Genomic DNA, 13,571 nt, shown 5'->3' with positions numbered 1-13,571 from the left:
GGAGTAAGTGACAATACCATTTTACGGAGATAGCAAATACTTTCTTACATAAGCAGAGTTGTCAAACTGGGCTTCCCCATCCTGAATTTGGGTAATTAATGTTTTAAACTTACTGCAAGACTTTATATTTATCCCTGACAACTTTTTCACTTTTTGGCTCATACTTCCAGTCAGTTCAGATATTAAAAATCTTTATTCTATCATCCAATGTGTCCTGTTACTCCTCCCTGCTTTTTACAATTTTAGTAAGTCATACTTCATAATCATTTATTAAGCTGCTATTAAAAATGTAATCAAGGGGACAGAATTAAGTATTCAGCTCTTCAGTGCATCATTAATAATTTCTCTTCAGGCTGACACTGATTCATTAAACAACAAAACTGAGGCCAGCAGCTAACTAGCACCAGCAATAACATTGAACTCTGAGGAAATGCCTAGCACTTAACGTCCATTGTTGAATTTAGTCTTCACGATATCAATTTTTTCCATCTCCAAATACTCACTGAGTTCCTGTTATGTGTCAGCAAATGAGGTAGGAACTATTACCACCATCCTCATTTCAGAGACACGGAAACTCAGGCTCAGAGGTGAAGTAACTGGTCTTAAGTCACACTTAAGTTAGTAAAGGACAGAGTTATAATATGAGCCCCAGCCTGGAGACTCTCAAATATTTGCCATTAAAAATTGAGTTTTTATTTTGTATGTGTGAATTTTTATTATTATTTTTTTTAAATCCATAAGTACGGATCTAAAGTATAAGTGAGAATACACGCAAACACACACACACAGAAGCCATTAGGAATTTTTCTAGACCAGTTTCTCTGTTACTTTTATCCAAGAACTTCCTAGTATTATCTCTAATACATTTTCTAATTTCCACATGTTCTTCATGGCATCATGTTTTTATTGAGGGCTTCTTCCCACTTTTGCCATCACAGTCAAAGTTCAGTTTCTGGATCAGAAAATACAGTTCTTCTCTGTCTGTCCCTTCTTTCATGGATTCAGCATTATAAATATTCCTGTTCAAATTCTAGTATCTTTACTAGGTTAAAAACCAACTATCAGTGTTAAATGGTGGAAGTTCTGAGAAATGAATTTTATATAGGTGGGATTTGCTAATTACATTTTAATAAAAACTGCTGTATTTCATAAATACTTTTTATAAAACAGGATGATTGAACTTCACAATATTCCCTTCACACCCAAATAAGGATAACAAAAGGTTGCCAGGATGGTAATTTAAGAAAATGAATGCAAATGAGGTAAACAAGATTCTGAACAAACAGAACCCCTCCTGTCTCCAATTTCAAATAAATATTCCCTAAAGAAGAATGCCCTGGTTAAAAAAAAAAAAAAGCAGCAAGCACAATACAAACCCAGAATGTGTTTGCTCTTACAATGCACTTTGGTTTTGTCAATAAGTCAGTTTCAGAAGTACAACACTCTATGTCCAGGGGGTATACAAAAAATTCTCTATCAATATCAAAGCACAATAAAAATGTTTCAGTTTAGACAAAGAATAGTTGTTTTATAAGGCTTATCAGTGCAAGACAATATACAGCCAAGAAAATGCTACCAAAGTTCTACCTGACTACGATGATTGCTATGTTAAAATCCAGGGACACGATAGAGGAGTTTTGCTGAGTAAAGTCTCAGTGTTCAGCTTCTAACATTTTGTGGGCTTTTCAAAGGCTGTTTTAATTTAGTTTAAACAACAAAACAGCTACATCTGCTTAGTTTTCTCACTTAAATGCCAAACACACTTCTTCAAACATCAAAATAAACGTTTCCTAAGCAACAACATACCTAAAAAAATTCACTCACCTCTAAGTTTCTGAAGGTCCTCCTTCAAATCGGGCCCTGCAAGCATGAAGATACTGTCTGACACGGGATTCTTATCTGTAAGACTTTCATTGCTGGTATTCACAATAGCTGTACAGTTCAGCAACGCCACATCTCCTTTCCTGGGAAAACAGTAAGTAAATCAGAGCAAGTGTGAGGAAGAGGAGGGAGGCAAGAAAGCTAGTTTTGAACTCTTCCAAAACATTCCATCTTCACTCCCTGCACAATATTGGTTTGCTAGCTCACAAGCTTAAGCAATACTAAAAAAAAGTTGTTCCTTATTCCGAAAGACTAATATGGCATCTCAGATGGATCTTGAATGCAAGTGCTCTAATCCTGAAACTCACAAAATTATCATATCATTCCTTTGCTTCTTTCATAAAACATGGGTGTGAGGTGGGGAGTGACAGCTGACGGGTACAGGACTTGGGTTGATGAAAGTGTAAAACTGACCATAGCGATGGTTACACAACTTTGTGAATATGCTAAAAACCACTGACTTGTACAATTTAGACTGGAGAATTGTGTGGTATATGAATTATATCTCAATAAATCTTTTCTTAAAAAAGAAATTTACTACTACTAATACATGCAACAACATAGATGAACTTTCAAATAATTATGCTGAATGAAAGAAGCCAGACTAAAAAGAGTACACGATCCCATTTATATAAAACTCCAGAAAATGCAAACTAATCTACAGTGACAGAAAGGTCAACAGGTGCTTGGGGATGTGGAGGCAGGAAGGGGCAGGAGAGAGGGATTACAAAGGGACACACAAAAACTTTTGGGGTGATAAATATATCCACTGTCTTGATTCTGGTGATGGGTTCATGGGTGTAAACATGTCAAAATTTACCAAACTGTACACTTTAAATATGTGCAGTTTATTGTTTGTCAATTATACCTTCATAAAGCTTTATTATGTAAATGCGAAGGAATAGTTCAATAATGCTAGGGTTTACAAAAAAAGTTTAGAATAAATTATAAAAGAAAGAACTTAGAAGAAATTATGAGAAAGCATTATCATATGACATGATTTAAACAAAGAATTACCAAAGAACCACTTTTCCATTGATATCCTTATTATAAAGAAAAGGTGATCTAAGAGTCTCTTCCTGATATGTTTCAGCTGCAGAATCAGAAGCATTTAACTGATCTTCACACGAGTTGCCCCAGCTTGGTAGCGTATCCACATCCACAAACTGGGAAGGTGCACCCAACGGATCCATGGAACGGGAACTTCAGCTTGTTTTTTCCCCAAATTCCTCAGCAATTCAATACACACTGGAGACTTTAGCTTAAGAGAAAATAATCATTTTAATAGAGAAGCACAGATACTACATTACTTCTATTAGAGCAAAAAACAAAACTCTACTGTGAAATGCTCCAACAGTACATTGTGTGACTGTAGTCACTTAAATAGTCCATTAAAAAAATCAGTATACAACAAAGAAGTACTACAGCTTTTTTAAAACAGGAAGAAAGGGGGATTATTTGAGCACAAATTCTTTTCGAAGAGTTACATCCATGTACACAATCACATGGCCTACCAAGAAACACAGGACTATTCATTAAACATTCATTGAGAATCTGCTATTGGAGGGGGAGTGTTAGGTGCTGCAGGAAATACAAAGATAAATAATACATGCAACTTAGAGAGTTCAGTCTGATGATAATATGGAGGGTGAAAAGCAGGGAGGTTAGTGCAATCAGGTAGTATGAGATAACAAAGGTTTGAACTACGTAGAGAAACATATGGAGAAGAAGGCACAGATTTGAGACGCCATATACAAACGAAGAATTAACAGGCTTTGACAACTTATAGAACATAGTGTAAGAGACACTGATGTGGTAGGAGGTTGGTTGTACAGAAACGGAGACATGAGAAGGGTGATAAGAAGACACATAGCATCAAGTACTACAGAGAGTTCATCAGAAAATTAACATGAGAAAAGGATACTTCATTTGTCAATAAGTCAGACAGCTGTTTCAGTAAAATGGTAGATTCATTCATTCAGTAAATCTTTGTAAGCATCTATTATGTGTCAGGTATTGTTTCAGTCACTGGGGATACAAGAAAAAGATAATATTTGAGTAGAGAGCTAAATAAAGTGAGAAAGCAAGTCACATAAAGCTCTGGAGGGTGGTTCAGGCAGAGGAGACAGCAAAAGCAAAGGCCAAAAGGGCAGGGAGGAACTTGGTCTATTCCAGGAAGTGCGGGGAGGTTGGTTTCGTTAGAGTAGCATGAGCCACGTAATGAGTAGCAGGTAATGAGGTTGGTAAGCGAGGGAAAGGCCAGATGATCCAGTCTGTAAGCCATGACTAGTTGTTCAGATCTTAATGTAAATGAGGGGAAGCTGTTAGAGGATCCTGATAAAGATCATGACTTAATAATACAAAGATTACTCTAGCTACAGTGAAATTGAGTAGGGGCAAGAATAAAAGCAGAGACTAGTAGAAAACAATTGCAGTAATCTAGGTGAGATGGTGATGAAGGCAGTGAGAAATGGGTAGGGAACAAAATGAATTTTGACGGTAGGGTCAACAAGATTTTCTAAATGAACACGATGGGTGAAAGGAAAGAACAGAATTAAAGATAGACTTTCTGCTTGAGCAACTGAACAGATGGAAATGCTATTTACAGGGAAGGGGAAGACTGGAGTAGGTTGCGGGGTGGAGTCATAACCAAGGCACTTTTTCCCTTATTTGTTTTTGCATGTGTTAGGTTTGAAGTGCCCAATACATGCCCAAGTATTTATGTTAAACATACAGTTGGCTACCTGATGCTAGAGCTCAGAGGAGAGGTCAGGCTAAAGATAGAAATTTGAAAGTCTCAGCATATGGGTGGTATTTAAGGCTATGGGAACTGGACAAGACCACCAAGAGAGAAAATGCAAATGTATAAGAGATCCAAGGGCTGAGTCCTAGGGCAAAATTTAGAGGCTGGAAAGAGAGAAAGTCAAAAAATGAGACGGAGAAGGATTGATAAGAATGGAAGGAAGAGCAGGAACATCTGGACAGCCTAAAAGCCAAATGAAGAAAATAATTTAAGACAGGATGCTCAAGTAGGATCATCTAGTGTTAAATGCTACTGAACGGTTGAATAACAGGACTAAGAACTGATTAGTGGGTTTGGTAAGTTGGAGGTCGCTGGTAACAATGAACATACATGAGAGCAGATGATCAGGGAATGACAGCTGGTGTGTGAACTCCTTGAAAAGTTTTTCTGTGTGATCCTAATGTTTGCCATTCAGAGTTAAGGAAAACAAGCATATCCTTCTACACCTGATTTCTTGGTGTTTCTTATGGAGAGACATAGGATGCTAACTGGAATGAACCATGGATTTGACACAATATTTTCATCCTTGTACCAACACTGTGTGGTAGGAAATGTGCTCATTTCAAATAACAATTTCAGAAAGTCCTTGTAGATTATACCATGATAAAATTATACCAGAGTATTATTCTTTGATACTAAGTATTCCTTTGATATTATTTTGAAATAAAGAGACCAATTTTATCTAGAAGTTGGTGTTTAGTCCCTCCAATTGGCTTTTGAAACTGGAGGCAATCACAAGTTCTGTTGATCTGTTTACAAGTACTCAGACAAGAACTGGACAAGCTGAGTAGAGGACAAATGGAGACTACGCGAATTTTCCATCGTTGAACTGCTTCAAGCTCAATGGAATTACATCTTGCAGAAATTCATAATTTCAAAAAATTAGCCACAGATTTTTGGCAACAATGACTCATGTTGAAATTTCTTAAACATAATACCAAAAAAATTCCATTGAAAACAGTTTTCATTTTGCAAACTGTCAAATTTCAGGACAAAATTACTTCTCTAAAATAATTTTTCTCTGTAACTCTACGGAATACTCACAGAGTATTTGAAAAATACCAAAAAGTAAGAGGGGGAAAAAACTTTCAAGATTTGATACAGTTCCTACCTTTTTCTGTGATAGGTAAAATCATAAAATATGTACAATTTTGAATCCAGTTTCTTCAGCATTTTAAGGTAAATATTTCCACATGCAATTACACTGTGAGGCAGAAGCAGGCAGTACAAAGTAAAAACTTGGGTTCTGTTATCAGAAGGCCTAAGTCTGGGTCTAGGACCCACCACCTAACAGTTATATTATCCTTGACTCTAAACTAGGGTTTTCTTATTTCTACAATAGGAGTAATACACTCCTAGGGTTATTGTTAGGATTAAATGAGATAATCTGTATTAAAATTGCACAGCAAAACACCTGGCACAAAACACGGCACAATAAAAGTTAGGTGTTATAACTTTCTCAGACCCAATGTGAAAGTCACACCAGTGCTGAGATAGATACATCTTCACTTTGCAAAGACCAAAACACTCGCTGTCAGACTCTCTAATAAACCAAACACAAATTGCTGAATTAAGATACACTCTTATTTACTTCAGTGTCAACCCTTGTAATGACTTATTAATCCCTAACACTTAGATCAACCCAACATCTGTTTTCTGATTCCCCTCCTATGTCTTTAGAAAAAAGAAAGTCAGAAATGATCCTACCTGCTGTCAATACAAATGCATGTTTTCCTATGTGAACTGGGCCCTCCGTCAACACTATTGGGAAATTGTTTGAGTCATTTTTGGATGACTCTCTATGCTATTCCACAGAGCATCTGTGATAGACATCTTCCAAGATGTCCTTCATTGAAACCTGCCTCCTGATATGAATCCCTTGTGTAAATGCCTCCCATAATGAATAAGGCTAGCCTGTGTACCCAACTGGACATTGCAGAAATCACACTGGGTGACTTCCAACAATGGATTGTAAAAGATGCTGTGGCTTCTGCAGTGCTCTCTTGGACTGCTTGTTCTGGGGAAGTTTGCTCCCACGACTGGGGACACTCAAGTAGCCGACGGAAAGGCCCCTATGGGGAGAAATTGAGAGTTTCTGCCAACAACCAGCAACATCTATCAGGCATGTGACTCACTCACCCCGGATCCTCCAGTGCCAGCTGACATCTTGACTGCAACCTCACGAGAAACCCTGAGCCAGAACCCCATGAATAAGCAAGTTTTGAATTCCTGACCCTTCGAAACTGTGAGGTTAATAAATGCTTGTTTGCCTATTATGTCCCAGGCATTCATTCATTCAAGCATTGTTAAGTGCTGAGCCTGTCTAATGGAAGAAACAGCCCCACAAAAATCACAGAAATATAATCACAGAAATAAACACATAGTTCAAATCTATGATAAGTGTGCTACAGTGAAGAAGCAGCAGGGACTGGAGAAGCAGGGAATGTCCTATCCTGAAAGTGAGACTTGAGACCAAAAGTAGCAGAAGAGTTTTACAGACAGCAGAAAGGGTACACTGGGGCGTCTTAAGGTAGGAAAGAACCTAAAACACTAAAGGAACAAAATAGGGCCACCGTGGAAGGGTCAGTGAACCACAGGGGATTAGATATGTTACCAATGTGCTTTCTAACCCTTACAGCAATCCCACAAAGTAGGTATTAAGACTCTTATTTCACCGTGAGGGAGGGCAGCAAGACCAAGATGTTCAGCTATCAGCTCAAGGTAACAGAACTAGTAAGTGGTAACTTGAGATCCAAATGGAAGACCAGCTGGCATCAAAATCCATGTCATTTCCATTACATCGTATCACAGTGCCTCCCTTCTTTTCCTGATGCTCTAAGAGAAGTCATAGTTCAACTTAACTTCTCTCCAACTCAAAATTTCTCAATCTTCACTCAATCTTTCCAACTTCTAAGTGATTTTAGGGTATAAACCATCCTTTTAAGCCTGCCCACTCACCTTCATTTAAGCATTTTACTGCACCTGACTAGCTCTCCTCTAGGAGAATGTATTAACATCAATGCTCCCTTCACATCTGATCTCTCCTTCTCCTGTCTCCTACTCTCAAAATTTTTTCCTATCCCATTTCTTTTTCAGAGTAACAACTAAACTCCTCTTTCCACCATGCAACTTTCTAAGAGTAATCTGTTTGCCAACTCTACTTCCTTTTCCTCTGTTTATTCAACCCACTGCAGTTTTGCTTCCATCTCTATAACAATACTAAAACTGCTTAGCCAGGAGGTAATCAAATTTTAGCTGCATCTACTATTGATTACTCCCTCCCTGAAATTCTATTACCTTCTTGGACAGCATACTCTGCTGGTTCTCCTTTATCTCTAATCATATCTTGTCAGTATAGTTTGTTGGATCTCCTGCCCAGATCTTAAAAGTCACTGTGACTCACAAGACAACTGTTAAATCAAGTAACAAGTAATATTGAGAGATTACTGTAGGGCAAGGTTTAATGGCATTATACGAAAGTGCCAAGGCACTGAACGAAAGGTGAATTCTTTTCCAGCTCCATCTCTAAAAGAAATGTATTTTTCTCACCAAAAAGAGATTTAAATCTCCCTCTTCCCCAACACAAACACCTTGGCAATAAAGCAAATGGAGCAGCAAAGCCAAGTTCAGCAGGAAAATCTGATTCCTGATCCTTAAGAAACAGTGGTTCTTAGCATTCTTGGGGTCACAGACCTCTTTGAGAATTAGATGAAAGCTAAAAACCCTTTTACTACCCAAACTGTGAGCACATGAGCTCAAACAAGCACAGATCTGGAAATAAATCTGAGAGGATTCCCAGACTCAGATTAAGAATCCTGGTGATGGAAAGAATGCACAGTGCTCAGCTGAGGGAAGGCAACAGCAATCTAAGCTACAGCCAGAATTTTGGATAACATTAAAGAGAAGCAGCACTTTCCACTGCAAATCAATAGATCAGTTTTGTATTTTGAACAGGTTCATAAACAGACACAAAACCTTAGTAAAAAAAAGTCTCCTGAAACAAGGCATTTACGTCCCAGGATCCAAAAGTTTACATGGAACAAACAGAAGAATCCAGAATCGATCAGATCTACTTCCTTAGCCATAAAATCATTTTTGTCTGAATAAAGAGAAAATGATATCATTTAAAAGAGAAAAATAAGAACTTTAAATCTGTCTACTTGTACTTCAAAGTGCTTACACTGATTAGACAGGCCTGCATAAAAGTATAGAGTTGGTCCATGTTTCTGACCTCCATTAATTACCAGCTCTATGTCACTGCTTTTCTATAAATTATAGGTTCACCATCCTTTATGTCTGTGTATTTTTAAAACTTTAAGATAAATTAGATATTTCTGCACAATATCCCTATCTCAACACCAAATCTATTATACTTAAGAATCACTCTATGCAAATAAAGAATGACTTTTTTTTTTAAGAAACCTTCTTAGATGGAAAAACTGAAGCTGTCAAATATGTGAACAATAAATACAGTATAACAAAAAGATTTCTAAGCTAGGTCATGTCTCAGGTCATTTAACACCATCATTCAAAAACATCCATGCACATGCTCTAATGATGACTTAGTAGTATCACCTTCAATATTAAAATAACTTTACTATGTTTCAGTTATAATATTAATACATTGAGCAATTTGAAACTTAAGAAACTACAGACACACTCTATGATGCATTATCTTAGCACTCAACCACAGCTGCTCTTACAGCAACTTTTACTAAAATTATTTTTCCATCTGTCTTTATCCCTCCCCTTATTTAATAATGTTAAATTATTTTTTCTTAAAAAGGTAAAATCATGACTCGTTCAAATGCAAAAATGAACATGGTTTAAGATTTTAATTAACTCACAAAGGAATCAGCCAGATAGTAGATAAAGGGAGTCCCAAGATCATATACATTAACCAGGAATGTCGAAATAAATGGACATGAGGCAAAACTTCCACGGAGCCTCTAAGAGAACAGAATTTTCATGTCTATGGACAAAATTATTCAATATTAATATTAGTTATCTACAGTTTACACAGCTATGTACATTCCTTAGACTCAGATAATCCAAGGGGTGTTGTCAAAATGGAATCTAAAGTTTTCTACTGAAGCACACATTTTCCCCTCATATACACACATTTTTCATATATATAATAATGCACATCATCTATAGGCGGTATTAACCATACACACTTAAATGCGCCCTTCCTCATCAGATTTACTGAAATAAATTGGTTGCCACAATTTCCTCCTTTCTCATTCATCCAACCCACAGTAATCTTGTTTCAAAACACTTACACTGCTACATCTATTCACAGTCTGATTGTATCCATTCTCTACTATTGCAATTTTCTTGACTATGGAAGACTAGCTGAACATGTCTTAAAAATTCAAGGAATGTCTGAGAAATGTCTGAAAAAAAATCAGATAATGTCTAATTGCTAGGTTGACTGCAGATACCTTGTACAAAAAGTGGAGGCAAGGTCTTATTTCTTTTATATACCTATACGTTAACTTTAATTTTCCAGCTACACACATCAGAACTCATTTCTGAACACTTCTGTGCAGCCCAAGAATAAAATCAGACGGAACTGCAAGAGAGAAAAGCCAATTCCCGCTTGGTGACAAAGCACCTAAAACCTCAATTACCAAGCGAGGAGTCAGCCCTGGTCACTTCCCCCTCAAGCTTTCAAGGAGCGGAAACAGAAAGCCAGAGCAATGTCACTCCAGGGACTGCGGGGATCCAGACAACTCAGCATCCTGGGCTCAGCGCCCATCCAGCCCTGATTCGAGCGGGTCTCGGTCCGTGGGACGTCCAGTCCACACGGGCGACCACACAGACTCCGACTCTGGGGCTATAACCCGCAGAGCTCCCGGCCGCCCTATTTTCCCTGCACCCCAGGGCGCGCACCTCCCCAGGGGGCTACGCACCACTGTCCCTAGTGCCCGGGTCTGCCTACCCTCTGTCTTCTGGTGGGTAATTCGACCCTGACAGCGCCTCGGGCGAAAGAAACCCAACCAACAGCGGGGCTAGAAGAGCCAGGTTCACTCTTCCAGAGAACGGACCCTCTATGCCCGCACCCCAACCCCGGCTGAGTCCCGCGCGCCTCCCGCCGCGCCCCCGGCCCGCTCCGCCCCGCCTTCCCTCCCGGCCTCCGTCCCGCCTCTCACAGCACTCCGGCGGTCCCATCCGGGCGGCAGGCGCGGCCGGTTAAGTTCCGCGTGGAAAGCGGCCGAGAGGCATCCCCGGACAACCCTCGCCAGGGGCTCGGCGGGTGAGGCGGGCCAAAGTCCCAGGAGGCTGGGATGATCCGCCGCAGGAGCCCTGGGCTGCAAACCCCTGGCTTCCGCCCCAAGCCGGCGCTCACCAATCAGAGCCTGGATTTTACGTCATTTCCCCCCGAAGGCAAAGGGAACGTCGGGCGGAAGAGGGTCCGTGAGCGGATCCGGAAGGGGCGGGCCCAGTGGGCGGGTCCAACCAGCCCCGAGCCTCGTGGAGGCCTAGGTGAGTACTATAGGTGTGCGGCAGCCGAAAGCATTTGATCGGCTTCTACGAGTTTGTCTGGTTCTGGCTGAGGCCTTCGTGGTGCCAGCAGCAGAGGAAGCAGAGGGGACTGGGGCCAGGTCGCTAGGGTAGGGGGTAACCTGAGCTACTGCGAGCGCCCCACCGCTTCAGGGAGCCGCCCGCGGACGCAGGAGGCTGGCGCGTGCGTCTGCAGGGCTCGCCTGCGATGCTCTCGCGGCGAGGTGGGTGTGCGGAATCCCCCCTCACCTTCTGACTGAAGACTCGGTTTAGGGACGTCTGGCAGGACTGTTACGCGGCCCAGCCTTTCGGTGCATCATGGAAGCAGCATGTTTGGGGAGGAGGGGCTTTGGGCTAAGGAAACAGGGATGGTAGGGGCGCAGAGGAAGGTTAGGTCTTGCGCTCTCTCTTCAGAAAGCGTCGAGATATATGCACGTGGATCAAAGTGACGAGGGCCAAGTTGTATGGAAGACATTTGAAGTATTGAGGCAGTGGAAAACCCTGAGAGAAAACCCTGAGGGAAATGGGCCTTAGGGGATAACATTGATTAAAATAGGTAGACGGGAGAGTGCTTGTTACTCTAGGTGGGAGGAACCATATGAAAAGGCAGGACAAGGAGGGAAACCAACTAGCCTGACGAGAGAAGCTTATTCAAGAAATACAGGACAGATACGTTGAGTTCTTGGGAACTGCAAACAGTTTAGCCCTTTCAAGGGCTTTGGGGTAGGAAGAATGCATCTGAAAAGATTAGTCAGGCAGCAGTACTATTTTTAAATGACAAGAATGAAAAACACAGAGACTGAGGTCCTACATAGAAAATCAGTGCAGGAACGCAGTGATAAGGAGCTGGAACAGAAAATAGTGGAAAGAGAAAAGGATTCTATGTCAGAGGAACAATCAGGCGAAGTTTTAGATAAAAAAGAGGCAAAAGCAAAGACAAGTAGTTTAGTGGTTAAAAGCAGGTATTTTTGGAGTTTGGCTTGATTGGAATCTGGTGTTGGCACTTAAAACTAGCTAAATGACTTTGGGTTAGTATTTTACATCTTTGTGCCTAATTTTCTTGTCTGTAAAATGGGGATAAGAATTGTACCTACCTTGTAAGGTACTTGTGAAAAAAATTTTGTGCTTAAATTTACAATATACTAGGTGCTTTTTGAAGTGCTTTACGTACATTTATTCATTTAATTAACTCAACTGCTGTATATAATTAAACAGCTGTATATGTTTACACTTTTAATTCGTTTATAATTTAATGTATCAGTTACCTTATAGTAAGCACTCTTTAAGTCTTGGCTGCTAAAATAATTTTATTAATGAGCCAAAGGTTGCTACAAGGTTTTGAGCCTGAATGGCTTGAAGAATTTTGTGTCTTCAAGTTAGGGAAAAAATGAGAGGGGTTCAGGAAGCAAGGTGGGTTTGGTTTTAGACACAGTAATGTGATGCTACAGGGTATTTGGATGGGGATGTCTAGTAAGTTTTTGGAACTGTGTAATTAGTATTCATGCATGTGGGCAGGACTGGAAATAGAGATGTGGGAGTCCCTGAGTCCGCTGTATGAAGCCTCCAGGGAAAATACTATGGAAGGAGTTGGTCAATGGCAAAAGACTCCCATGAAAAACAAATACAGTTAAGGGGCTGGGGCTGGAGGAAAAAGATGAATTGTGAAAGAACTGATCAAATGGCCAGGGCTAAGAGCATTATCGCCATGTTAGTATTACCTTTCCTTCATTTTTAGCTGGCTTTATGTTGGTTCCTAGGAGAAGAAAAATGAGGCCAGTAAATTATCATTAAAAGAGAATATTACCATCGAGTTGGCATTGAATATTTTCCTGGTAAAGTAGACTAAAACAGCAGATTATAATCAGAAAGAGACCCTGTAGCATTAAACCAAATAAATGAACCACCACCAACAAAAAAACAGTGCTAAGAAAAGCTGTCACTTGTGTTTAATAAGCTTGTGTTTTTTAAGTTGCACAGGTGTTCTGGGGTATACTCATATTTCCATAGCAACAGCTGACAGGCTAATTAACTTAATCTGCTTCATCTGTGATCTCTTTTTAACCCATAACCATTGTTTTCAGTGAATTTGATACTTAGTGCAGGTGTTACCAAACCCAAACTGCATCCCCTTGTCTGTGGGCAGTAACACTGGGTTGTGGTGAAGGAAAGTGCAGTGTTAGATTGCAAGGCCAAGCAAGAACAGGCAACCAGTGCTTAAAAGACCAGAATTCTCACCCCAACCTTCACCTCCACCCCATGACTTTCAGGGAAAGGTTTTTAAAGACAGGGTGAGAGAGAGGGTAGTGCATGATCAGCTTGTGGACGTTCTTCTGATTGGTTAGTGATGAGGTAATAGGGATTGAACACCATCAACCTTCTG

The 13,571-nt window shown here is 40.1% G+C and overlaps 2 protein-coding genes across 7 annotated transcripts in view; one reads left to right on the top strand and one right to left on the bottom strand.

Annotated features, from left to right (window-relative positions):
* GDAP2 (ganglioside induced differentiation associated protein 2) overlaps window positions 1-11,023 on the bottom strand; it is a 56,952-nt gene extending 45,929 nt beyond the window's left edge. For 2 of the 5 annotated variants that reach the window (XR_012075868.1, XM_006216136.3), the window contains exons 1-3: window positions 10,840-11,023; window positions 2,899-3,142; window positions 1,825-1,964 (exon numbers count right to left, since the gene is read on the bottom strand). Coding sequence is in view for 4 of the 5 variants with exons in the window: in XM_006216136.3 (XP_006216198.1) it covers window positions 1,825-1,964; window positions 2,899-3,074 (316 nt within the window). In the remaining variant the exon portion in view is untranslated. Of the gene's footprint in view, window positions 1-1,824; window positions 1,965-2,898; window positions 3,143-5,795; window positions 5,858-9,531; window positions 9,637-10,839 lie in introns of those variants that run through there. The other 3 variants (XM_072967916.1, XM_072967915.1, XM_072967914.1) reach the window with 3 other exon arrangements.
* Window positions 11,024-11,116: 93 nt separating this feature from the next.
* The window catches only part of WDR3 (WD repeat domain 3), a 29,788-nt gene continuing 27,333 nt past the window's right edge, over window positions 11,117-13,571 (top strand). Inside the window, exon 1 of one of the 2 annotated variants that reach the window (XM_006216137.4) lies at window positions 11,117-11,173. The gene's annotated coding sequence lies outside the window, so the exon portion shown is untranslated. Of the gene's footprint in view, window positions 11,174-11,284; window positions 11,416-13,571 lie in introns of those variants that run through there. The other variant, XM_015249426.3, reaches the window with a different exon arrangement.

This window comes from Vicugna pacos, chromosome 9 (genome assembly GCF_048564905.1).
Source record: "Vicugna pacos chromosome 9, VicPac4, whole genome shotgun sequence".
In the NCBI taxonomy this organism is placed as follows: Eukaryota; Metazoa; Chordata; class Mammalia; order Artiodactyla; family Camelidae; genus Vicugna; species Vicugna pacos.
Note: the sequence above shows the minus strand (reverse complement) of the source record. Positions and strands in the feature narration are given on the sequence as shown.